This window comes from Moschus berezovskii, chromosome 18, assembly GCF_049115385.1.
Source record: "Moschus berezovskii isolate FMDL1 chromosome 18, NW_MosBer_1.0, whole genome shotgun sequence".
Lineage (NCBI taxonomy): Eukaryota > Metazoa > Chordata > Mammalia > Artiodactyla > Moschidae > Moschus > Moschus berezovskii.
The window spans coordinates 38,577,827-38,602,787 of record NC_142477.1 but is presented as its reverse complement, the minus strand read 5'-3'; the positions used below and the strand labels follow the sequence as shown (position 1 = coordinate 38,602,787).

General features: G+C 41.1%; 1 protein-coding gene across 1 annotated transcript in view; it reads right to left on the bottom strand.

Annotated features, from left to right (window-relative positions):
* Positions 1-24,961, bottom strand: part of SPEF2 (sperm flagellar and cilia associated 2) — a 201,730-nt gene that overhangs the window by 30,177 nt on the left and 146,592 nt on the right. Inside the window, exons 27-31 of the mRNA XM_055422187.2 lie at positions 22,825-22,953; positions 20,714-20,852; positions 16,081-16,310; positions 2,706-2,812; positions 1,953-2,135 (exon numbers count right to left, since the gene is read on the bottom strand). Of these exons, the coding sequence (XP_055278162.2) occupies positions 1,953-2,135; positions 2,706-2,812; positions 16,081-16,310; positions 20,714-20,852; positions 22,825-22,953 (788 nt within the window). The remainder of the gene's footprint in view (positions 1-1,952; positions 2,136-2,705; positions 2,813-16,080; positions 16,311-20,713; positions 20,853-22,824; positions 22,954-24,961) is intronic.

Sequence of the window (24,961 nt, the reverse complement as noted above, 5' to 3'; positions counted from 1 at the left end):
CTATAAAAGAACTCTGTGTGTGGTGTGATCTGGCAAGTGCTGGGAATCTGTAAGTCATGTGGGAGGTCAAGTAGGGCTCTCCAATGGCTTCTTTGTCATGGGCTTCCTGAGGAGTGGGCGCTGGGTGGGCCAGGGGAGAGGGAAGAGCCCAGAAATCAACTGCTCCTAAAACGCAGGTGGTGTTCTGAATGTATATTTGAGTTTCTGTTTCATGCAGCAGTCAACTTTCTCTAAGAAATTCACACCTTTGGTGAAGGAGCTTTCTAGTTTTGCTCAGCACTTGTTGGTACAAATTACCAACACCTATGTTCATCTCATGTTTGTGCAAAAAGATGTTTAAATTGATATCCTGTGTTCATTGGCACTTACTGCAAAGAGTGAACGTTGGTACTTTCATGACTGCACACTTGTTGAAATCTTAAGCCAACAAGTTTTGCTCTGCTGTTTGTGTTTTTACACAAAATCATCTTTAGAAATTTTAAGTCCAGGTCCAGGACAGTGAAAGAATTCACAAATTGCTCTTCTTGGGAAGTAAGTCATCCCAGTCAGTTAGTTATGTGTCTTTCTTCATCAGCCTTGAAGAACGTCTTCAGTGTGTCAGTGCTGTTTCCTCTGGCTCAGCTGTCTGAGTGTGGGAATGTCAGGGTTGTCTATGAGCACGTCATCCATTAATTGAGGAAGAAAAGAGAGGCAGGAAGAGATGTGATCTTTCAATGGTGAAATACACAGGAGATAGAGGCATTGAGAGATTATCACCCTGACTCAAAATCAGCACCTTATGAACCTTTCACGTCTACCAGCTATGTGAAGTGGTGGGCACTAAGATTAAATTTCTTTGTTGTTGTTCAGTTGCTCAGCTGTGTCTGACTCTTTTGCAATCCCATGAACTGTAATCCGCTAGGCTCCTCTGTCCACGGGATTTCCAGGCCAGAATACTGGAGTGGGTTGCCATTTCCTTCTCCAGGGGATCTTCCTGATTCAGGGATTGAACCCCGTGTCTCCTGCATTGGTAGGCGGATTCTTCGCCACTTTAGGGAAACCTTAAATTCCATTAGCAGACACAAAATAAGTCATGTGCACCCTTCTTAGTCACGGTATTTCATTCTAACTCACTCTTCTTACTCAAACTTCTCGAAAGATGAATGGACTGTCTTATCTTCACTTCCTAAAAAACTATTTATTCCATCAATCCTCTGCAATTTAGATTCCGTACTCTCTCCAAATTGTTCTGGTGCAAATCCATTGGCCGGGTACCATGTTACTGGATTATCCATCACTTTACACACTTCCCTCGGGTGATCTCGTCCATTCATAACTTCAACATTTGCCTACAAGATAGTGACTGACTTCTGCATCTGCCATATCAGATGGAACATTTCTGCCTGCATTTCCCACAGACATTTCAAAGTCAACTTGTTAAAAACCATCTCATCATTCAGTGTGCTCATGACCAAAAGAAAAAAACAAACCCTGCCCTTTCCCTGTCTGTGTTCACTGTAACTGTTGTTGCTACTCGCAGAGTATTAGGTATTGGGCATTGGGCTGATTAAAATCTCTGCAGGCGAGTCTAATGAAGAGCCAAGGTTAAGAACTTGGGAGGAGGACAATGATGTTTACTGTGATTTCTTTAAGAGCCCTTAGCTAATCCCAGGGATGGGGGAGCCTGGTGGGCTCTGTCTATGGGGTCGCACAGAGTCAGACACGACTGAAGTGACTTAGCAGCAGCAGCAGCTCTGCAAGCAGTTTGGACTTTTTCAGACCCTCCCTTTTCCAGGGGGCGAGGTGGTGGTAGGTGGGAGCAGACTTCTGCCTAGGACCTGGGCAGTACCCGTGCTGCCTCTGGGAGCCTAAACATGGGCCATGAGACCTGGCATGGTGAGATCAGGGAGTAATACACTTCTTAGGTCAAAAGTACTCTGATAGGATTAGTGCCGCCAGGGGACGGAAGTGACCTGCTTATACTGTTCGTAAGTGATGGTGCCCAGCTGCTCCGCATCCAGGGCCTTGAACCTCTGCAGGGTCTCCAGGAGCTCCTCCTCCAGGGGGATGGGCCAAGGCAGCGATACTACTAACAAGAATTTCCGCCAGTCCACGGACTCTGAGTTTGTTACCAACAAAGATGCTAACTCCTGCAACTAGAAGAAAACAGGAAATGCCATTGGGATATTTGTATGATTCTCTTGTGACATTCCACCTGCTTGCATTTCATAGTGAGAGGTTCTGGCAAAGGAAGCAAAATTTTTAGCTTGGTTAATACAGTCAGAGCTGACTTGCTCCCTCAGGTTCTACCAAGCAATCCATGCCAGACAGAACCTAGAGAGTATTTCCATTTTTGCTTCCTTGACATGTGTGGGTTTTGCTTACTGTTATACAAGGCATTGGATTTCCCAGGTGGCACTAGTGGTAAAGAAACCACTTGCCAATGCAGGAGACGCAAGAGATGTGGGTCTGATCCCGGGTTGGGAAGATCCCCTGGAGGAGGGCATGGCAACCCACTCCAGTGCTCTTGCCTGGAAAATCCCATGGACAGAGAAGCCTGGTAGGCTACAATCCATGGGGTCACAAAGAGTTGGACACGACTGAGTGACTTCACTTTCTGCTAAATGTCAGATACCAAGAATGGACTGGTTATTTTAAAACTATTGACTTATCAGTCAAAGAAGAGAATTCTCAAGGCTTGAAACCCAAACAAAATTGAAGCTTACTTCAGGTTGAGTGAGGTTCATCCAACTACTAGGAAAGTTGTTTGTTCCAAGGTTCAGGGTTACCAAATCCAGCAGAATGTCAGCAAATGCTTTATTTCCTATTATACCTACAATACAAGGAGAAATATTTTTTGGTGTTATTATATGATCTGTTTCTTTTGCTAAAAATGGAATAAATAATGGATATTTGTATAATCATTTTATTAATTCTATTTAATACTTCAACCTTAGAGAAATATTAGACATTTTGAAAATACAAAAATATTAATCAATTTCCCGATTCTTTTTCATGGTTGTTTCTCATCTAAGTCAACATGTCTTTTTTGGCTTAGTAATAACTCATTCCAGACTGGGTAAAGTACTGAGACTTTATATTTTGGTTTGGAGTCTTCTTTGACCTTTTATTCAGAATAGGTTGGATTAAAAAATAGTCCATTATTCCTTTTATTATTTATATTATTAAAATGAATATATTATTATTTACAGCAATATTCCTGTTATTCAGTAGGGCACTAGAGTACAACATTTTGGCAAATATGGGATAAAGGTGTTTCAAACACATGCATATCACTACTGTGATTAAATAACACATTTATCCTCATTTTGCTTTTTTTAGATCAGAATATATTTGTTTGGATTAACTTTAGGGATATTTGAATTACTAAATTACTGGGTTGGAAGTGCTAATTTAGTTATCTAATTGGTTCAAACATTCTGATATATTTTATAAAAGGTCACTAATATTTTGAAGGCTTTTGCTCTTAAACATTAATCTACTTTACTACATTTGTTTAGTCTGTTGCTTATTTCAAATTGCATGCACATGCATTAAAAAAGAAGTAGGAAAGCAAAAATAAGTGTATCTGCTTAAAATATGTCTAACTCCCATAGCAGTGGTACCTTCTAGAGCCAGGAGACACTCCTACATGTATTCAGGTAACTGTCAGGTCCAGAGTATACAGCTATTCTTCTTTGTTTAGGAATAAAAAGAGTGAAATAGGTGTAGAGTCTCACATTTTTCTTCCTATATCTAAGTTTTTAGCATTTCTCAAGTCCAGCATGAACTTTATTAATAATTTCCTCTAACCTTTGGGAAAATGTAGTAATCATTTTAAAATTTCAGTGGTTCAAATAAAATACACAAGGTTCAGATCTGGAAGGCAATTTTCTGTGTAGCAAGAGCAGAATATTTCTTTCTTAGATGCGACTGGCCATTCAGCAGGTTGTTCAGAAACAAATTCTCTATTCTTTTTGACCAAACCTGAATATGCAATTTTATAGAGATGAGAATAACTTTCCCAGGTAGTGGAATTTTTGGTAAAATGAGCTTTGTATGATACTACATTGGTTTTCAGATAAGTTAGAAATAAATCATTCATGTTCCTTAAAATGAAACCAGAAATAAACTCAATTGAAACCATGAAGGGGCTCAAAGTATTTTAAATTTCTGGTAGATTTGTAAAGTAGTTCCACTGTCTCTAATACCTATGGCACAAGCAAAGTGTTCTAAGAAAATACTTTCAGTTCACATAGGGATTATTTATCTGGGGACTTTAGTGTGAAATGCAAAAACTATTTTGATCTTTGGCTTTGTTTCTTAAATGACCAAGCCTATAATAATATGACCTTCACATGTAATGCAGTAATGGAAATAGACAAGCTTACAAATTTTGTTTACAGATTAAAAAAAAAAAAGTTCTTTCCATTTGGCCCTAAGTTACCTATCTAATGCAGCCATCCATTATAATTATCCAGGAAAAACAGTTAATTGTAAGCCAGGCCTAAAGGCAATCTTGATCATAATTATAGTCTGGTTACCCTCAGCAATAACTCTCAGAAAGATGACATCGAGATAGTACCGTTGCTTAGAAGTATACACTTCACCCAAAGAGTGTGAAAGAATGTGTGAACATAGAACTAGAATTAGAAGGTTATAGGAAAACCAGTCTTTGGATTTTTGCTTTGTATGTCTGGATGATGCCAAATGCCTTTTGTGTTTGATGTGAAGACTGGTGACGTTTAAATATCAGGTTTTTGAAAACAGTTTTTTTTTGCTAGGATCAGTGATGAGGTCGATATTTATCACATCACTAGTCACTTTCACCAAGGCTTTCTGAGTTTGATGAGCAATCCGAGTTAGGTCTTGTGTCCTCAGTTGAGGATGGTGGTCTTGTATTCCATAAATGAATGGCTTTCCTAGGGTCAAAGTTGTTAATGTCTGGAGAATTCAACTGAATTATCAGGAGATCCGTCATGCTGTCAGCCTTGACCTTGGCATGCATTTGGGACCTGGTGCGCTTCATCTGACTAAAGCCGCGTCCTGCCTCGGCTGAACTTGCAGGCAGGCTCAGCACGAGGTCAATGAGTGTCAGGATGTTTGGATACTTGTGTAAATACACAGAATTCACAAAATCCCAGGTCAGTTTGCGAATGTTCTGAAATCTAGGAGAAAAAAATGAAAAATGTGAAAGATGGGGACTCCTAAGTTTTACCCCAATATTTATAAATCAACTAGGTTACTTATGCTTACCTAGAGTAGATCTCCAATTTCAACATGCTCCACTCTGTGTCTACTTGGTCAATTTTCACCTTGGCTGCCTCTAATACTGGTTCATAATGTGCAATCAGGATGGCCACCTCTTTTTCTCCAAATTCTGCAATCGATATACCAAAGAAAAAGTCACATATCTGACAGACACATGGACAGACGATCAAAGAACAGCAGAATCAGAGCCAGTGCTCATGGGTTACCTTGATTTACTTTTGCCGGCCACAGTTTAAAGCTTCCAATCGTGGTTGCCTTCACCACATCTTGGTTGGCATCTCTGAAACAGCCTCGCAGCCTTTTGATAAGATGTGTTAAAACCATGTTTCTCACGTCAGAAATGTTTCCCTTTCCTCTGAGGCAGTTACCATGAAAGTGTGTGACTGAATCCACCCCACGTTCTTTCGGCCCTGGTCTGAAAGGGGAAAAAAAAAAAATTGCCCCAAGAGATGATTACATGCAAAAGCCTCTGGCAAATGGTTTCCTAAGTCCAGCTGTCTGGTTTTGATAGACTCTCAGATCATCCCTGACTCCTCACCTTGTCTGATAAATTTGGAGCATTTCCAGTGTTGACTCTAAGGTGGCAAATATATCAGCAACTGAGGAATTTCTGTTCCGATTGACATGGGACAGTATGCTAAGGACATTGATGACATCCACCAAGAAGTGGACGAATTTGACAACGTCTGCCTGGAGGAGAGATTCCAGGAGTTCTTTGGCTTTCTGATGACTGCTGTCACTTCTGCTTTCTTCTGCCTGCAACACAGGTTGGGAATAAAATAGTGGTTTATCTTTCTCAAAATTATCTAAAATTGCTCAATAAAAGTTTTTTGTTTTCTTTTTAATTCTGAAAATCTGAAATAGTGCTATATTTCAAAATTACTTACTGAATGCAACTGCTGGACAATTGCTGGATATCCCTTGAGAAAGTTCTGGAGGGCAGACTGCAATCCCTGAAGCCACCTCCGGCCTCTGACTTGAGAGGGCATCGCAGGTCGAAGGTGGAGGCCCTTGAAAGCAGTTACCAGAGTGCTCCTGTGAGCAGGAGAATCGCGATAGAAGCGGTACATGCTATGAAGAAGGTCTTTCACATGGTTGTAGAGGGGAACGCTCCGGAACACCGCCTGGTAAGATAGTTCGAGGTGATGGGCAAAGCAGTAAACAGGCAGCACACCTGGCTGGATTTCCCTTAAAAGCAGGGCCACCTCGCTGCCGTTTTCTCCCTCTGAACCCGGCGCTCCATCACTTCCGAAACCCACCAGTTTCTTTGCCCAGTGTTGGTTCGACAGTCGAAGTTGAAGATTTCTCTCTAGAGTTTTCTCGATGGCACATTTTATCGCCCGGGGCTCCTTCTTCTCCACGGTCTGTACCCCGACGATTTGGCAGTGCACTCTCCCTGCGCGTGCAAACTGCACGTACACGAGTTCAGCTTCCTCAGCTGAACTGTCTGCGATCCCATCACTGAGGATGGAGAAGAACTGACTTTTTTCTAACTTGTCTCTTAGAGTTCTCCGTTCCACTTCAGCAATAAAGTAGGTAAAAGTTCTGGCCGATTTACTGGTTCTGAACACCGGGCCGATGTCAACTCCCTTCATATCGTCCAGCGAACACATCCAGACGAAGTCTTTGAGGGGACGTCCCGTCTTGGCGATGGCGTGGCAGGACCGGAACAGGTTCTCCACCCTGCCGAGGGTCACCTTGCTCATGGTCCTCACCATCAGCTCCGTGGTCGCTCTGCTCCCTGGAGAACCACTCGTGGCTTCCATGAGGGACGCCTTGGCGTGAGCCTCGCTCAGATGATGCGCGTTGAGAAATTCAGTCCTGAAGTTATCCGTGCCGTAAAAAAAACTCACCTGATTTCCCTTAGATGTCACTCCATGTTTACGACACAGGCCACAGAACATAAGATTTAGTATCTCATCGTATACAAGCCAAGGGTATTTTTTAAGCCAAATTTTCAAAAATTGATTGTTCCTCTTTGGGAGGTAATGGTCAAGCTTCTGAGGCCTTTTCTGCTTGTTGGTGAATCCACTCACATCGTCTGGAGGATCCCTGCCTTTAAAACAACTCTATGTTGTTATTTTAAGTAATTTCTGATGCTTACCAGAAATTTTCATTACTGTCCCCCACTCTGAACTTAATATTTCTAGAACAATCCTAGGGAGGGCTTACCACTTACCGGGCATTTTGGGTAGTGCTCCAAGTGCTTTGTATCATTTACTTGTCATCACCCAGTATCCCTATTTTATATAGTTAAGAAAGTGGGTCAGTTACTAGTACTGATAGCCAGTTTGTGGATTAAAAAACCTAAGGCACAGAGAGGGTAATTAATTTGTCCAGTGTCACAGTGGCCATCCACAGTGGAGTTGGAGTTAGCTAGCAGGTGGTCTTACCTAGCCCCCCACTGTTACACACTTCATATTACAGGTTTCTTCTGTGGGCAAAGGGTGCTATGGTCTCCTTCTCCCTAGAATCTGTTTCTCCAGGCAGGAGAGGGGCACAGTTTTTTGCTCTTATTGCCTTCTCTGGGTGAAAACACAAGAATCACAGGACATGTAGGGCCTTGCCTCTGCAGGGTTTGCTTTGGACACCTCTCCCCTCCCACCTTAGCCCTACCTTCTCTGGCGTTGGTTGGTTGCTACAAATAGGGCGTCCTAGTGGGAAGCTGTTGTACAGCACAGGGAGCTCAGTTCAGTGCTCTGTGATGATCTAGAGATGGGTTGAGTGAAGGAGGGTGGGTGTGGAAGGGAGGTTCAAGAGGGAGGGGATATGTGTTTACTTACAGCTGATTCACCTTGCTGTATAGCAGAAACCAACACAACGCTGTAAAGCTATTATGCTCCAATTAAAAATAAATTTAAAAAATTTACTGATACTAAAAGAAGTTATACAGTTTAGATCTTACATTTAGATCTATAAAAAAGGGGAGAGGGCATCCTTCCTAGATTATTTTGCAAAGGAGCTGTGCCTCATCTTTTTCCTTTCCCTTAAGGTCTGATTTCTGATACTCATTTATCTGCCAGAGAGAGGAATATGTGTTTATCTGGACAGAAGGACAAAATAAATAAAATCACACAAAACCCCTAAAATACGTTTCTTCCTAAAGGCAGAGAGCCTAGACCAACATCTCTCTCTCCTCCTACAACTTCTGTGAAACTCCTGGTCATGAGATTACATTGTCCTACTTCACAGGACAATGAAACCTAGAACATGTGCTTGTGTGACTTGATACTAAAACAACTCATGTTGACACACACAGTCAGTGTTTGCTTCAATTTAAGGTTTTAGGGTCCCAGGCTTTCCCTCCTCAACAGACAGAACCACCCTTCTTGTGTGCTTTGTCATGTGCCAGATGACGGCTGAGCACTAGGGAGATGTTCAAGAAAATAAATCTCCTTTCCTAATTGATCTTTTGGATCTCATGTCTCTTAATATCTCTAAATTGAAAACCTTTGCACTCGTGTCAATCTGCTTCTGCCTCTCTTTATTGGCCTCTAACTTCTAACTTTCAAGCTTCCCACACTAGACCCTCAGTGCCATGCTGGGTGTTTGCTCTAGACACGTGAGTTAGTGAATACATGAACAGCTGCATGAAAAAAGCAGACTCTGGTTGTTGAATGAAAAGACTTTAACTTTCACTACTAATTTAGCTAGTTTTTACATCTTTAGCTTTCTGGCCAGATTTTCTAGAAATTCTATCTTGAATTCTGAGCACACACTTTATCACTGGCCTCATGTAATTCTCTGGCTTCATGAGACTACATTCCCTCTGAAGAGGCACTTGGAACTGTGCCCACAGACTATTCTACCAGGTCCAGAGGCTTCTAGATTTACTACTGCATTTCTGTGATGTGACTGTGAGCAAGCAGAAGGAGTTTCCAGGCTGAGAGAAACATAGGGCTCCTGAGTGCCACACTCCTTCTTGCCCTAATCTCTAGGATTTGCCACCTGCTTAGATATTCCTGTTAATAACATCAATCCTTTCTTTTACCTTTCCTAAGAAGCATGAAAGTGTTAGTCACTCAGTCGTCTCTGATTCTTTGCGACCTCATGGACTGTAGCCCACTAGGCTCCTCTGTCTGTGGAATTCTTCAGGCAAGAATACTGGAGTGGGTAGCAATTTCCTTCTCCAAGAAATTTTTCTGTATTTCTTGATTTGAGTAAATGTCAGACTAATTTACTTTTCAGATCAAAATAGGGAGCTTCAGTTCAGTTCAGTTGCTCAGTTGTGTCCGACTCTTTGCGACCCCATGAACCACAGTACGCCAGCCCTCCCTGTCCATAACCAACTCCCGGAGTTCACCCAAACTTATGTGCTTCAAGTCGGGGATGCCATCCAGCAATCTCATCCTCTGTTGTCCCCTTCTCCTCCTGCCCCCAATCTCTCCCAGCATCAGGGTCTTTTCCAATGAGTCATCTCTTCACGTGAGGTGGCCAAAGTATTGGAGTTTCAGCTTTAGCATCAGTCCTTCCAATGAACACCTAGGACTGATCTCCTTCAGAATGGACTGGCTGGATCTCCTTGCAGTCCAAGGGACTCTCAAGAGTCTTCTCCAACACCACAGTTCAAAAGTATCAATTCTTCGGCGCTCAGCTTTCTTCACAGTCCAACTCTCACATCCATACATGACCACTGGAAAGTATGGTGTCATAGTTCTAGAATTTTCTCAAAGACACTAAGCCTGGGAAAACGCACACAGTTGTCTAGTTACTCCTTTCGGGGAATCACCAGGTGCCCTTACTCTTGCCTCGAGGTTAGCTGAGGCTTTCTAAGGAGACAGCAGTGTCTGCTCCTCTTAGACACAGTCTTATCCTCCCTCCAATCCAATCTCCACATCCTTTGGCTCTAAATGTCTTTGATAATTCTCTCCATTGTGGCCTTTGGGGGCAGCCTCAGGCTTCACGTGGGCTTCCCAGGTGGCACGGTGGTAAAGAATCCGCCTGCCAGTGCAGGAAATGAGGGTTGGGAAGATCCCCTGGAGGATAAAATGGCAACCCACTCCAGCATTCTTGCCTGGGAAATCCCTGGCGGGCTACAGCTCATGTGGTTGCAAAGAGCTGGACACGACTGAGTGACTGATCACACAATCTTAAGATTTCACAGCTTGACCACAAGCTCTTTGTGGCCCTCATTTCCTGGCTGGTCTGTGGCCCATTCCCTAAATAGGTCATGCAACTTCAAAATCTCAGTGTTGATTCCATTTTCTCCTGTGTCTAGAAGATTCTGCCCCTGCTTCTCTTTCTGGAAGCTTCTGTCCAGAAGTTTCCCATGGACTACACCCTTTGCTGACCCACACAGAAGCAACAACTACTTCCTCCTTGGATTCTTGTAAAAACCATGGAGCTGAGTGATATAGCTTGGCCACTGCAGCCTGCTGCTGCTGTTGCTAAGTCACTTCAGTTGTGTCCAACTCTGTGTGACCCCATAGACGGCAGCCCACCAGGCTCCCCGGTCCCGGGGATTCTCCAGGCAAGAACACTGGAGTGGGTTGCCATTTCCTTCTCCAATGTGTGAAAGTGAAAAGTGAAAGTGAAGTCGCTCAGTCATGTCTGACTTGTAGCGACCCCATGGACTACAGCCTACCAGGCTCCTCTGTCCATGGGATTTTCCAGGCAAGAGTATTGGAGTGGCTTGCCATTGCCTTCTCCACCACTGCAGCTTAGACTCCCTGAATTTGTGCCCCTTCTCTGAGACCAGTCATTGACTCCAAGTGTCTCCAAGAGGGGGTTGAGAGGGACACTTGTTATTTTTTAGGACAAAGTTTTAGGCCTTGAAAAACTAAGCACTGCCTCTCTTGAAGAAGGAGTTGAGGGTACAGAATTTGTTGAATTGTGTTTTTTCTGGATAGCTTCTGAGCACAAATCAAAATAACTATGAACCGAATCTCTATAAGATATTACATCGAGTACTGATGAGCTGACAAAGAAAAGGAGTCCTTATGGTTTAAGTGGGGACATTGGAACACTGCTAAAGTGTTCTAGCTTCAACAGACTCCAAATTGCTTGCATTGGAGAAAGACTCTCTTTCTGATATGCTTGGCACTTCATGTTTGGACAAGATGTACCTACCCAGAGCTCACTGGGTACATAGCTGAGTGTTTTTGGTTTGGAGGCTTACAGTCCCCAGGGAGCTGCATACCTCATGGTTCAGTTCCATCTGGTGTTGTAGATTTTCATTTCTTTTTTTTCTGGAATTGTTCTAAGATAACACTGTGTTCCTATGTGTTCAGTCACTTAGTCGCGTCTGATTCTGTGACCCAATAGACTATAGCCTGCCAGGCTCCTCTGTCCATGAGATTCTCCAGGCAAGAAATCTGGAGAGGGTTGCCACACCCTTCTCCAAGGGATCTAGGGAATTGAACCTGCATCTCCTGTATCTCTTAAATTGCATATGTATTCTTTACACGGTGAACCACTGGGAAAGCTGTGCAGGTACCTCTTAGGGCATGTGTACCTTCAGGATACCGAGCTCACACTCTGGATAATAATAAGCAGGGTTTGTATCCATATTGCATAATGTTATATATAACATAAGAATATAATGTTATTGTAATTATATAATTAAGTGATAATGGCTAATATCACATCTGAATTGCACATTCAGTGTGCCAGACACTTTTAAAGCACTTTACAAACATTAATTACTTTAATGCTCGTAACAGTGAAATACCCCATTTTTCAGATGAGGGAAGTGTGACAAAAGGAGGTTAAATAATTTGCTCAAGATCATATTACAGTCACTTGGCAAGATGGGGAGTTGGAAAGAGCTGTCTGACTCTTCTTACCCACAGACGGGTCTTCTTCCTCATCTAGCCATGGGTAAGAAGTGAATTAATGTGGAGATGCTCGAGTAGGTGCTGACACATAGGGCTTGACACCATTCCAATATTGATTACTGTCATAATTCAGAAAATACCCACAAAATCCATTCTGTGCTGGGAGTATGCTCATGGGAATGATTCCTGGGACAGGCAGTGGAAAGAAGGTCCTGATGATTCAGGCTCTTTTACTGACTTAAGCTACTCCTAAAATTTTAAGTATAGATCTTTGTTGGGTGGCAATAAAAATGCTAGCGTGACAAATCCTTTAATTACAGTTTGCATGATTTTGTATGATTATCACATATAAGATCTTTCTTTTTCTGGCCTATTTGTGACAATCAACAAATGGTGCTTTATGTCTAATTACTGCCTTTATCAAAGGAGATTTAGAAATATGACACATACAGAATTTGATGAGGGAAGAAGGGCTGAGTAAAAGCATGACAGTATATGACACACTTTCAATTTTCCGTTATCTTCAGTAAGTACTATCTTAATGTCTTAATTTTCACGTGGCTAACCAGTACTCAGCAAAAACTCTAAGCTTTAGTCCTTCCTATTAATATTTTAATACTAGTTATTCACAAGTATTTATTCAGTCACTTGTTTTAATGAAAGATTATCCATTTCATTCAATAATTTTATTTATGTAGCATAATTAGAAGTAACAAAGTGTAACTTAATGACATTGATAGCCCTTGTAAATTTGCTAAAATACTCTTACTATGGGCCTAGTAACATAATGATTGTTACATGCAAATATGTATGTTTTTTTCCTAGAAAAGATTCGTCTATTCATCATATTTTAATATATTTCAGTGAGCTTGATGCTTGCATCTTAGATATCATAGGTTGCATTGGACTATGTGAAATAGTATAAGAAAATGCTCACATTTCTTGGCTTAGATATAACAGCAATTTTCAAGTACAAGCAGGAAATTTTGTAGGAGTCCACATTTAGAAAGGTACTAATTTTAGCCAGTTGCTCTATATTTTCAAAATGGTTATCACTTCAATTAAGATGGTCTTTTGAAATTGTAGATTTTTAGGGTAAGTACCATGAGAGGTATCCTAAAAGATTTTCTAATTCTTGAAAGATTCATGTAAAAGACAGATCGATGTGTATCTATTAATAATCACAAGAATGAAGAAGAAAGACTTAAGTTAGAGGATATTCTGGGGGTCAAAGGAACTGGGAGAAAGGGCAAGTGGTAACTAACTTCTACGATGTCATCAGAGAACCTCTAATTCTGTGACTCTGGGATGCAGGAAATAGAATGACTATTATTTTGTCTTACCTTTTATACATGAGCAAAATGACAATGAATATGATTTCTGTTGATAGACCACCCGACTCTGTGCTAAGTGTTTCACGTGAACTTAAAAAGTGCCATATACAACATATATTTTTTCAAATAGTATGACTGAGCTAATAATAAAGAAAGGGTTTAAACTTTTTTCTTATAGACCATAACTCCTTTTGAACCATTAAGATCTCCAAATCCCATGGTTTTATAAAGCTTTGTCAATTCTGTGTCAATTACAACTGTTATTCTTAAATCTGGATGATCCTCCAGCACAGGTGGGTGGAGGTGGTTCCACAGAAAGAGTTGGTCTCTGTATCTGTTTTCCTGCAGTTCATACAAGTGGGGAAGGAGAAGCAGAGAAGTCCCTGACCTTTCCATGAGCATCTGTACTCAAGCCTCATAGCTCCGTGGTTTCTGGTGACTGTTCCCCCAACTTGAAATATCCTCTGTATCCTTGCCATCTGCTCACTCTTTACTTCTTTCAGCTCCTCCCTCCAAGCTGTTTTTCTGCAGTTTACCTGACCAACCTCTTTGCACACTGATTCTCCCTTGTTTGCATTCTTGAGCACTTTTTTTGTTTTGTTTTTTATCAAGTTCAGATTTTGTTTTGGAAGGAACCTAAGCAGAAGTTTATATTTCCTTCTTCTTTGGATGCCTTTTCAAATTATGCTCTAAGTCCCTAGGGCAAGTGGTTTTCCTTTTACATCTACTTTAAACATAAATATATTATATATAACTATCTCCTTCCTCCTCTACCTCCCTTTCTTTCTTCTCCCTTCCTTCCTCTTCCTACCATACTTTGAGAACTGTTGTATCCTACCATACTCTGAAAATAGACAGTATATCCGTTGATATCTTTTAGTTCAGTTTTTGGAGTTAATGTAAGACATACACATGTCAAGTTATAACTGATATTTGTAATTTATTTATTTATTTTTACTTTTTGGCCACTCCTTGCAGCAGGATTGGACCAGGGATTGAACCAGTGCCCCCTGTAGTGAAAGTGCAGAGTCTTAGCCACTGGACCACTAAGGAAGCCCCTGTAATTTATTTTTAAACTTTTAGTTGAAATACAAACTCTTGATTTTGAAGTTGGATCCAAGAATGTATTATGGCTATCGTCATAAATATAAAGTCTCTTCTGAAAGGGACTATGAGTGGTTGATAATTTTCCACCTACTCAAATGCCCCCCAAAACTTTAAATTTTGACCTGCTTCCAGTCACCCTCATTTAGGATTAAAGCAAATTATATTTCATATTTGAATTTTTATAGCTCTGTCTTGTTTTATATATAGACAATAGTCTGGATAAAATGAAAAGCAAAGCAACTTTGAAGAAGGAAATATGTAATAAAAAGACATTGTAAGCTCACACAATGGCAAAGAGGCTGGAATCTACCTGACTGAAGGACTGAAGGAATTTCATGTGCTGGCTCTATAAAATTGAGATTTGTTTTTTTCTGTAGCTGCTGATGGCCATATTTTTGGGCCTTCTGCTCCCTACTCAAATGCTGCCAACCTGAGTTGCTGTGCCTTTATATCCTGGAGGTGTAGACCCACTCAAGCTGATTGGATGAGGTGACACTTCCCAGGCTAGGGGACTACCCAGGGATACAGTGGTTACATCTATTTCACCCACTGGGCTTAGCAAGGAAGTCTTCAGGCTTAAAGTAAAGCAATACTCTCTTGACTAATGAGATCTAATGTGGTTTTCTGGAAATACTGAACTTAAAAAAAAATAAGTGAAGTACAAGTATTATGAAAGTGAAATTGTGTTAATAATGGACAAAGGTCAGCTGACTATTCTCTAGGGAAAAGCAAATGACTTTCCAGTAAGTAGGAGATGTTGGAAGACAAACCTCTTTATGTGAGGCAACTTAGTTCAGTGAGAAGGGACAAGACCTTTGAACCTGAAGTGTCCTGAGGGATATGTGACCATAGGCAAGTTCTCAACTGTTCTACCACTCAGTATCCTGACCCATAAAATGGAGATGATGATCCTCCATGTTCTGTCTGAATTAACATGTGCTGTCAGTTGATGGCACTCACTGCTGAATATCTATAAGTAGAAACATCCAAAACTTTTTTTTAAAAAGCCTGTGTAGGTGCTACAGAGTCATAATAATAAAATGTGAAGGAAATCAAGAATTTGTGTGCAGAAAATAATGTGTCCACTTACATGTGAACAGATTAATTAATCAATTGTTTAAGTGAGTATGTGTTAACAAAGGTTCTGCTCTTGGTCTACAAAACATTGAAGGAAAAGGCATACATAAATGGGAAATTCTCTACTCCCTGGTCTCCCTCCCTAGACTAGTTGGGGAAGATAGAAACATAGCTCATAATACCAGTAAATTCCCAAAGAAACTTAAACTTGAAGGATGCACGAAGGCTGCCTCTCAACTACCAGATGGAGTAATGCTCAAGTTTGCCAAATGGCTAGCCAGGGGCACGGAGAGCAGGAGAGAAGAATTACCAGGGATGAGGGTTGCCATGCCACCAAAGTGTTAGACACTGTTTTGCTCTGTTTAATTCAGATCTATGTTGTATAGAGCAAATACTAGATAAACTGGAATGAAGCAAGGGCTCGTTTCAGCACCACACGACCCCAGAAGGCTGTTTTACTTGTGGACAGGTGATTGCCTTCCTGGTTAACCTCAAACTTTTTTTTTTCCTCTTTTCACAATAATCACTTTTCCTACCTTTGGGCGCTATATCTAAGAACTGATCCCGGAGGTTGTCAAGCTGCTCGATGGTCAGGGTGCTGTTTTCCTCCTTTTCCACAGATGGAGGGCGTACTGGAGGAGGTGGATCTGGAAAGACTTTGATATCGCCATTAATGAAGAAGTCTTCTTGGTCTAAATAAAGTTCATTCTGAATTTTGGTTGATGTTTCAATGTGATAGCGAGCTACCCCAGTCAGTTTTTCCACACTGAAAGTGGAAACATGAATAGGGTTATCCCCATTGAAAATACTGTCAGATGAATAGTGTTTTCTTCTTAGACATACACAAAGAGTTAACACATTAGAAAACATAGCTAAGTTAGAAAATTCAGTCTGCATGTTTAAAAATTCTAATTTATCCTCAAGTCCATTTGTACAAAGGCAGGGTAAAAATAAATAAATATAGATTAGAAGTAAAATACATGCTCATTACAGGGCTAATAGTCCCACATTTTATACAAAACTGAACAAAAAGAGACTCCACTAAAATGATTTTATTAGTATTAGGCAAGATTATGTCAAGAGATATATTTAATTCTAAATATGGGCCAGAATAAGGTTATATGACAGAAAAACCTGTAAAATATGACTATTAGTATAATGTATTTATTTGGAATGAGGACAAGTTGCATGTAAAGTGAATTAAAGTTGATAATGGATTTCAAGAAAAATGGCTTTTCTCCAACTGTATATCAAGGAGTTTGATGCTATAAGACCCACTTGACAGAATTGGACTCTGACAAGATAGCCCACTGAAATTGCTTTCCTGTGTTTATGGAGAATAACATTGTTGGTATTGTTTAGTTGTGTTTGACTCTTTTGTGACACAATGAACTGTAGCCCACCAGGCTCCTCTGTCCATGGGATTCTCCAGGCAAGAACACTGACGTGGGTTGCCACTACCTTCTCCAGGGAATGTTTCTGACCTAGGGACTGAACCCACATCTCCTGCATTGCAGGCAAATTCTTTACCACTGAGTCACCTGAAAAACCTGGTGAATAGTAATTCCCAGCTAAATGACATGATATAAGCAGCCACAGTTTGGAGTGACTGTGGTGCGGTGGAAAGAGCCCTGGAAGCTGAGCTATCACTGTACACCGTCTCTAGCCCTGGGTCCTTGAGTTAGTGACTTAAACTCTCCAATTTCCTCATCTTTGCAAGGAAGCCCAAAACACATAACTCCATACCTTATGGTTATTAATGTGAAATCACATAAAGCATGGATTTAGGCTTTCCTCATGGGGTCACAAAGAGTCGGACACGACTGAGCGACTGAACTGAACTGAACTTAGGGATTATATAGTTCGGAGAAGGCAATGGCACCCCACTCCAGTGCTTTTGCCTGGAAAATCCCATGGATAAGGAGCCTGGTAGGCTGCAGTCCATGGGGTCGCTAAGAGTCGGACACGACTGAGAGACTTCACTTTCACTTTTCACTTTCATGCATTGGAGAAGGAAATGGCAACCCACTCCAGTGTTCTTGCCTGGAGAATCCCAGGGACGACGGAGCCTGGTGGGCTGCCGTCTATGGGGTCGCATAGAGTCGGACACGACTGAAGCGACTTAGCAGCAGCAGCAGCAGCAGGGATTATAGTTATGGGTCTAACTAAAAGCTACTTTAAAGGCCAGAGAAGTTTTAAACAATAACTAAAATAACACTGTATACAGCTTCTCCATCTTTGAATTGCCAACATCCGCTGGATCATGGAGAAAGCAAGAGAGTTTCAGAAAAACATCTATTTCTGCTTCATTGACTATGCCAAAGCCTTTGACTGTGTGGATCACAATAAACTGTGGAAAATTCTGAAAGAGATGGGAATCCCAGACCACCTGACCTGCCTCTTGAGAAACCTGTATGCAGGTCAGGAAGCAACAGTTAGAACCGGTCATGGAACAACAGACTGGTTCCAAATAGGAAAAGGAGTGCGTCAAGGTTGTATATTGTCACCTTGCTTATTTAACTTATATGCAGAGTGCATCATGAGGAACGCTGGGCTGGAAGAAGCACAAGCTGGAATCAAGATTGCTGGGAGAAATATCAATAACCTCAGATATGCAGATGACACTACCCTTATGGCAGAAAGTGAAGAGGAACTCAAAAGCCTCTTGATGAAAGTGAAAGAGGAGAGTGAAAAGGTTGGCTTGAAGCTCAACATTCAGAAAACAAAGATCATGGCATCTGGTCCCATCACTTCATGGGAAATAGATGGAAAACCAGTGGAAACAGTGTCAGACTTTGTTTTTTTGGGCTCCAAAATCACTGCAGATGCTGATTGCAGCCATGAAATTAAAAGACGCTTGCTCCTTGGAAGGAAAGTTATGACCAACCTTGATAGTATATTAAAAAGCAGAGACATTACTTTGCCGACCACGGTCCGTCTAGTCAAGGCAATGGTTTTTCCCGTGGTCATGTATGGATGTGAGAGTTGGACTGTGAAGAAAGCTGATCGCCGAAGAATCGATGCTTTTGAACTGTGGTGTTGGAGAAGACTCTTGAGAGTCCCTTATACTGCAAGGAGATCCAACCAGTCCATTCTAAAGGAGATCAATCCTGGATGTTCATTGGAGGGACTGATGCTAAAGCTGAAACTCCAATACTTTGGCCACCTCATGAGACGAGTTGACTCACTGGAAAAGACTCTGATGCTGGGAAAGGTTGGGGGCGGGAGGAGAAGGGGACGACGGAGAATGAGATGGCTGGATGGCATCACCGACTCTGTGGACATGAGTTTGAGTGTACTCCGGGAGTTGGTGATGGACAGGGAGGCCTGGCGTGCTGTGATTCATGGGGTCGCGGAGAGTCGGACACGACTGAGCGACTGAACTGAACTGAAAATAACACTGTAATACAGAAAGAATCTTATATCTTGCAATAAAGATTGAATATGGCAGAAAAGTGCATATTTAATCTGCTTTCATATAACTCAGGAACACCAAAATTAAAAAATCGTTTTAGTAATTTTCTTTCAAAAGACAATCTTGAATTTAACTCCAGCACACTGTATTTGTGAGTGCCCATATAGTAGGCATTATCTAGGTACTTTCTGCTTGATGGTGTTTATAGGGTGGGGCAGAGAAGGGGCACTGGGTTAGGAGGGACGCCAAATGCATGCAGAGATCCAGCCAGTACCAGGATATCAAAATAAGTGCGCCATCTAGTGGAAGGTTATGAAGAGTAACCTCAAAAGGAGGGTAAGGTAAGGAGAAATGCCAGGAGAAGGAAAAGTGGGATTCGAAGTTGAAAGAGATCCGATAGGTCTCCCAATTCATTTTTTCTTGCCATTGGAGGATTTTTGCAAGAATCAAAACCAAGAGCATAGCTGAACAGTATTAGGTTTTCATTTCTTGTGGCCATATTCAGGTATCAGAGAGAGATATACACACACAATCCATCTGAGAAATATGCATCTGTCAGATAAAAATAAGCATTTACACTTGGTGACCACAAGGATGGGCGCTGTGAACCCTAAGAATGAAGAAGGTACACTTTCATTTGTCAGTGGCAGGCAGAGATCAGGACTGTACTGTTCTATGAGTAACTGTCTATAATTATTTTAAGCATTATGGCAATGAGGTGACCAGGCTGAGGGGTATATGTGTGCGTGTGTGTGTACGTGTGTGTGTGAGAGAGAGAGCATCAACTTAGATACAAACAACGAAGCTGAGGATTTTACAACAGAACTTTCACAATGAGGCAAGAACTGGAGAAAACAAACCATAACAACCATCTTCTAGCTGGCCCATGTTGCTTCTAAGAACACCTGCTGTTTGTATTCTATGTATGCCGTCACTTCCAACTTATCAGTAAATGTTTATTGCAAACTGTGGTGTGGCCCAAAATCGCAGAAACCTCTAGAAGAGCCTGGTTGGAGTGTTTTTTTTTTTTTTTTTTTTTTACAGATGAGGCTTGTGGGGTTGGAAGTGATTAGGCATGCTGTTATTTGTGAACAAGGAGAGAGTCCCCATCTCTTGGTCTCCTGACTGTTGAGGGCGTTTCTGCTCTGCTGAGCTGCTTTCTTACACCTTTCAGGGGAGAATTAAGAGGATGAGATGTTCTCTAAGGACCTGTACCTCCCCATAAAGAACAATGATCGGTCACAGGTCTGTTTCTGCTCTAGACTACAGTTTTGTTCCTCACTAGAAATAGGGATCTAGAAAGCCTTTAGAATCTAACAGAAAAGTAAACTGGCTGCCACAAGGGAATCAGCCTAATAGGGAAAGCATTCCTGTAAATGCCTTCTCCATCTCCCTCCCGCTCACTGGCCCTGACTAATAAGAAGCCTGGCATTAGAAAGATATGAAACATTATATCATGTCTAAAGAATAACTTTAAATTGCTTATATGCTTACCTTGTACACTAAGGTCCTCATGGAGCAGTGGGAAAACCAAACTATCATAAATAATGTGCAGTAATGCCCTTTGATACATGATTTAACTGTGGTTAAAAAGAAGCAACACAAGTGTATAGGTGATTTCCTAAAAGGTCAAAATTCTACTTATAAATGTAATTCACATTTGTAAACATCTTAACATTTTTTGGTCAATTTTGATCTTCAGGCATTAGCAAAGTAAATAGTCAAAATACTTAAAATGTCATGCAGTTCTTTACCTGGCCATTTCATTCAAGTACCTCTCACCGAGCCACTTTTCCATGAGTCTATATACATCAACCGCCTTTATTACTAACTCTTCCAGGAAAGCCAATGCTTTTACCTTTATCAGTTCAAGTCGGAACTGTGTAGCTATCTCTATTTAAAAAAGAGAAATAAAGATGTTTTTTAATGTATTATATGGCATGAACTTTCTGATGAACCAAATTCAATTTTGAACCAATTATGCTTTAGTTTGTGGAACTTTTGGCACTTCTTTGACATACCAACATGGATAATTAAAAACCTATCCACCTTGGAAACAAAACAGCATTTGGTAGAGTCATTTGACAGTTTACTTAAACCAAAATTATAATTCAGTTTTACACATAATTGCACTTTGTCATATACCATTTGATAAATTGGAATGGGAAAACAGAAATAGATAATTTCTGAATTTCAAAAAGGGGGAGCCTAACTAAGTCTCTTGATCTCTCTTCTTGGAAACTGGGGAAGTCGACACCATGCTCTTCAGCACAGGTGAGAGGAGGGTGAAGCCTGTGGTCCCAGGGCCCGTTGATATTCTGGGCACATGGTGAGGTCTGTGATTTCCCTCTAAAATATCTGTCCAATCTTTCTTTTTTGCTTTTTCTATCGCCACGTTTTGACACTGATTTATGTCTTACCTCCACTACAGCAACCACCTCCATCCTGCTTTCTCTAAGTTCCCTTCCCCACCTCAAATCCAAATCCAGCCACCCCAGGTGACTCGTCTCATCTGCACACATGTTTCTGAGAACTTTCTGCCGAGAATTCTTTACTAGCTCCCCGTTGCCGAAAGGGAAATGGAACTTTCTGGGCAGGGCCTATGTGACCCTCCACCTCCCAGATCCCTCGTTTCCAGAAATGTGCCTCAGACCCCACAGTTACTTCACATTGATGGGCCACCTAGTTTGCCTCCCCAATCTGTGTCCCCATCGTCCCCTGCACACATTTCTCATTGTTCAGCTCAAGCATGAATTCAACTGCTCAGAAGTCTTTCTTGACTTCCTGCTTGTGCCCTTTGTCCCATCCACTGAGCTCCAATATCACAACATATTATAAGTGATCATTTGTAGTTCTGTTCCTCTATATTTTTTTCTTTCTTGATGCTTTGTGTTTGTGTATATATGTGTATATTTTTTTACCTGCTGTAGGACTGGCATATAGTAGAAACTCAGAAAACCTTTACTGTGTAAATGTGTGAATTCAGCCACACTAGGAACCATGTATGCAATGAACTGAAGGATGATGTATACTTAGTGACTGAAAGCAGATGTGGGAACAGGCAATGGGACAAGTATGTGTCTTGACTTCCTGTGTTCAACATCCTTCAGATATTACACTTGTAAATAAGAAAGCAGGTAGTAGGAGGGTGAAGAAAAGGAGAGAATCAAGGGATGGAAGTATCTTTAGTAGCTAATCGTCACTGAGCAGTTAATGAGTCCCAGCATATCCAACGCTGCATTTTTACGGTTTTGACATCTAGTATATTGACCATGGCTTCTTTCCAATGAGGATACTTTGGTTCAATTTCTTGATATTTTCAAATTCTGTTTTTGAATTGTATTATAAGACACCTGGAAAAGCCAGGAGGAGATTATGTCGTATAAAATGGTCACTCTCCATAGTGAAGGACGCCCTTGAATGTTATTGATCCGTCACTAACTCTTCCATGGGGTCTGCTCCGAAGAGTTCCCTTTCAGGACTGGTTAACCTTTAGTCAGGGTTTACTTGCTTAATGAGCTGCCTAAATTATTCTTATTATATTATAGAAGCATAACCTTAAGCCTTCTTTCAGCCTGTAAGATCACACCAGCTCTAAAATATTGCTTCTGTTTCTTGACTTTGAGATTTTAATTACTGCTGATGCTCTCCTAACCTCTTCCCAAATTCCCTTTTTGAGATCCCAGCAGACAAGCATACAACAGTCAGATCTAGTTTTCACATGGTTGCATGAAAACAGCCAACTAAGTGTTATGCCTTTCAGTCAGTTTGCTTGTGCCTCATAGACACAAAGCCTGACAAGGGCTGCTTGCCTACTGGTCTATTTTCTACTCAAAATATCATCTTAGTTCTTTCCAACTGCTACCTTCACTTTGCAGGGCAGCAAGATGCTCTTCCTTTATTCTGAGCTTCAGTTCATTTTTTACTTCCACTTCCTCAGTCTCTTCTGCTGGCACTACTACAGGAGCAGCTTCTGCCATAGGTGGGGATTTACCTGAAAAGGTAATGAATCATGCTGAGTTATCTTCTAGTGGGCAAGTATACACACAGGGTCTTGGATAACATACATACAAAGTGGAGTGTGTAGAGCTATACATGTCTAGTGATTTGGAAAGGAGAGACCCCTGGCCTGACAGTGTGAGTGATGAAACATTAATAATCCTTCCTTGAGAATTCTCCATGTGGTATCTGGCTGGACACCTAAAAACACCCCATTCATGTAGCATCATGGAAAGATGAGATATGCGGCTAGTGCAGACATGGTCACAGACTCCAAAGAGGGTTCAATTTAGAGTTTCGGGACAGAAATTAGCAAACCCCAAGATTGTGCTGGCCACCTGGAGAAACAACAATCTTCAAAGGATACTTGCACTGGCCAGTGTTTCCCAGGTCCTCATCAAGAAAGACCAGAGAACAGCCTCATGCAGATATAGTGGAAATGTAACCTATGGTCAAGAATCCGTAATTCACTTTATTTTTTTAAATTATTTATTTTAATTGGAGGCTAATTATTTTACAGTATTGTAGTGGTTTTTGCCATACATTGACATGAATCATCCATGGGTGTACATGTGTTCCCCATCCTGAACCCCCCCTTCCACCTCCCTCCCCGTCCTATCTCTCAGGGTCATCCCAGTGCACCAGCCCTGATCACCCTGTCTCATGCATCGAACCTGGACTGGCGATCTGTTTCACAAATGATAATAAACATGTTTCAATGCTATTCTCTCAAATCATCCCACCCTCACCTTCTCCCACAGAGTCGAAAAGACTGTACTTTACATCTGTGTCTCTTTTGCTGTCTCGCATATAGGGTCATCGTTACCATCTTTCTAAATTCCATATATATGAGTTAATATACTGTATCGGTGTTTTTCTTTCTGACTTACTTCACTCTGTATAGTAGGCTCCAGTTTCATCCACCTCATTAGAACTGATTCAAATGCATTCTTTTTAATGGCTGACTAATATTCCCTTGTGTATATGTACCACAGCTTTTTTATCCATTCATCTGCCAATAGACATCTAAGTTGCTTCCATGTCCTGAGTGCTGAGATGAACTTTGGGGTACATATGTCTCTTTCAATTCTGGTTTCCTGGCTGTGTATGCCCAGCAGTGGGATTGCTGGGTCATATGGCAGTTCTATTTCCAGTTTTTTAAGGAATCTCTACACTGTTCTCCATAGTGGCTGTACTAGTTTGCATTCCCACCAACAGTGTAAGAGGGTTCCCTTTTCTCTGCACACTCTCCAGCATTTATTGTTTGTAGACTTCTTGATAGCAGCCATTCTGACTGGAGTGAGATGTTACCCCACTGTGGTTTTGATTTGCATTTCTCTGATAATGAGTGATATTGAGCATCTTTTCATGTGTTTGTTAGCCATCTGTATGTCTTCTTTGGAGAAATGTCTGTTTAGTTCTTTGGCCCATTTTTTGATTGGGTCATTTATTTTTCTGGAATTGAGCTGCAGGAGCTGCTTGTATATTTTTGAGGTTAATTCTTTGTCAGTTGCTTTGTTTGCTATTATTGTCTCCCATTCTGAAGGCTGTTTTCTCACCATGCTTATAGTTTCCTTTGTTGTGCAAAAGCTTTTAAGTTTAATTAGGACCCATTTTTTAATTTTATTGCTTTTATTCCCAATATTCTGGGAGGAGGGTCATAGAGGATCAGTCTGTGATTTATGTCAGAGAGTGTTTTTCCTATGTTTTCCTCTAGGAATTTTATAGTTTCTGGTCTTACATTTAGATCTTTAATCCATTTTGAGTTTATTTTTGTGTATGGTGTTAGGAAGTGTTCTAGTTTCATTCTTTTACAAGTGGTTGACCAGTTTTCCCAGTACCACTTGTTAAAGAGATTATCTTTTCTCCATTGTATATTCTTGCCACTTTTGTCAAAGATAAGGCGTCCATAGGTGCATGGATTTATCTCTGGGCTTTCTATTTTGTTCCATTGATCTATATTTCTGTCTTTGTGCCAGTACCATACTGTCTTGATAACTGTA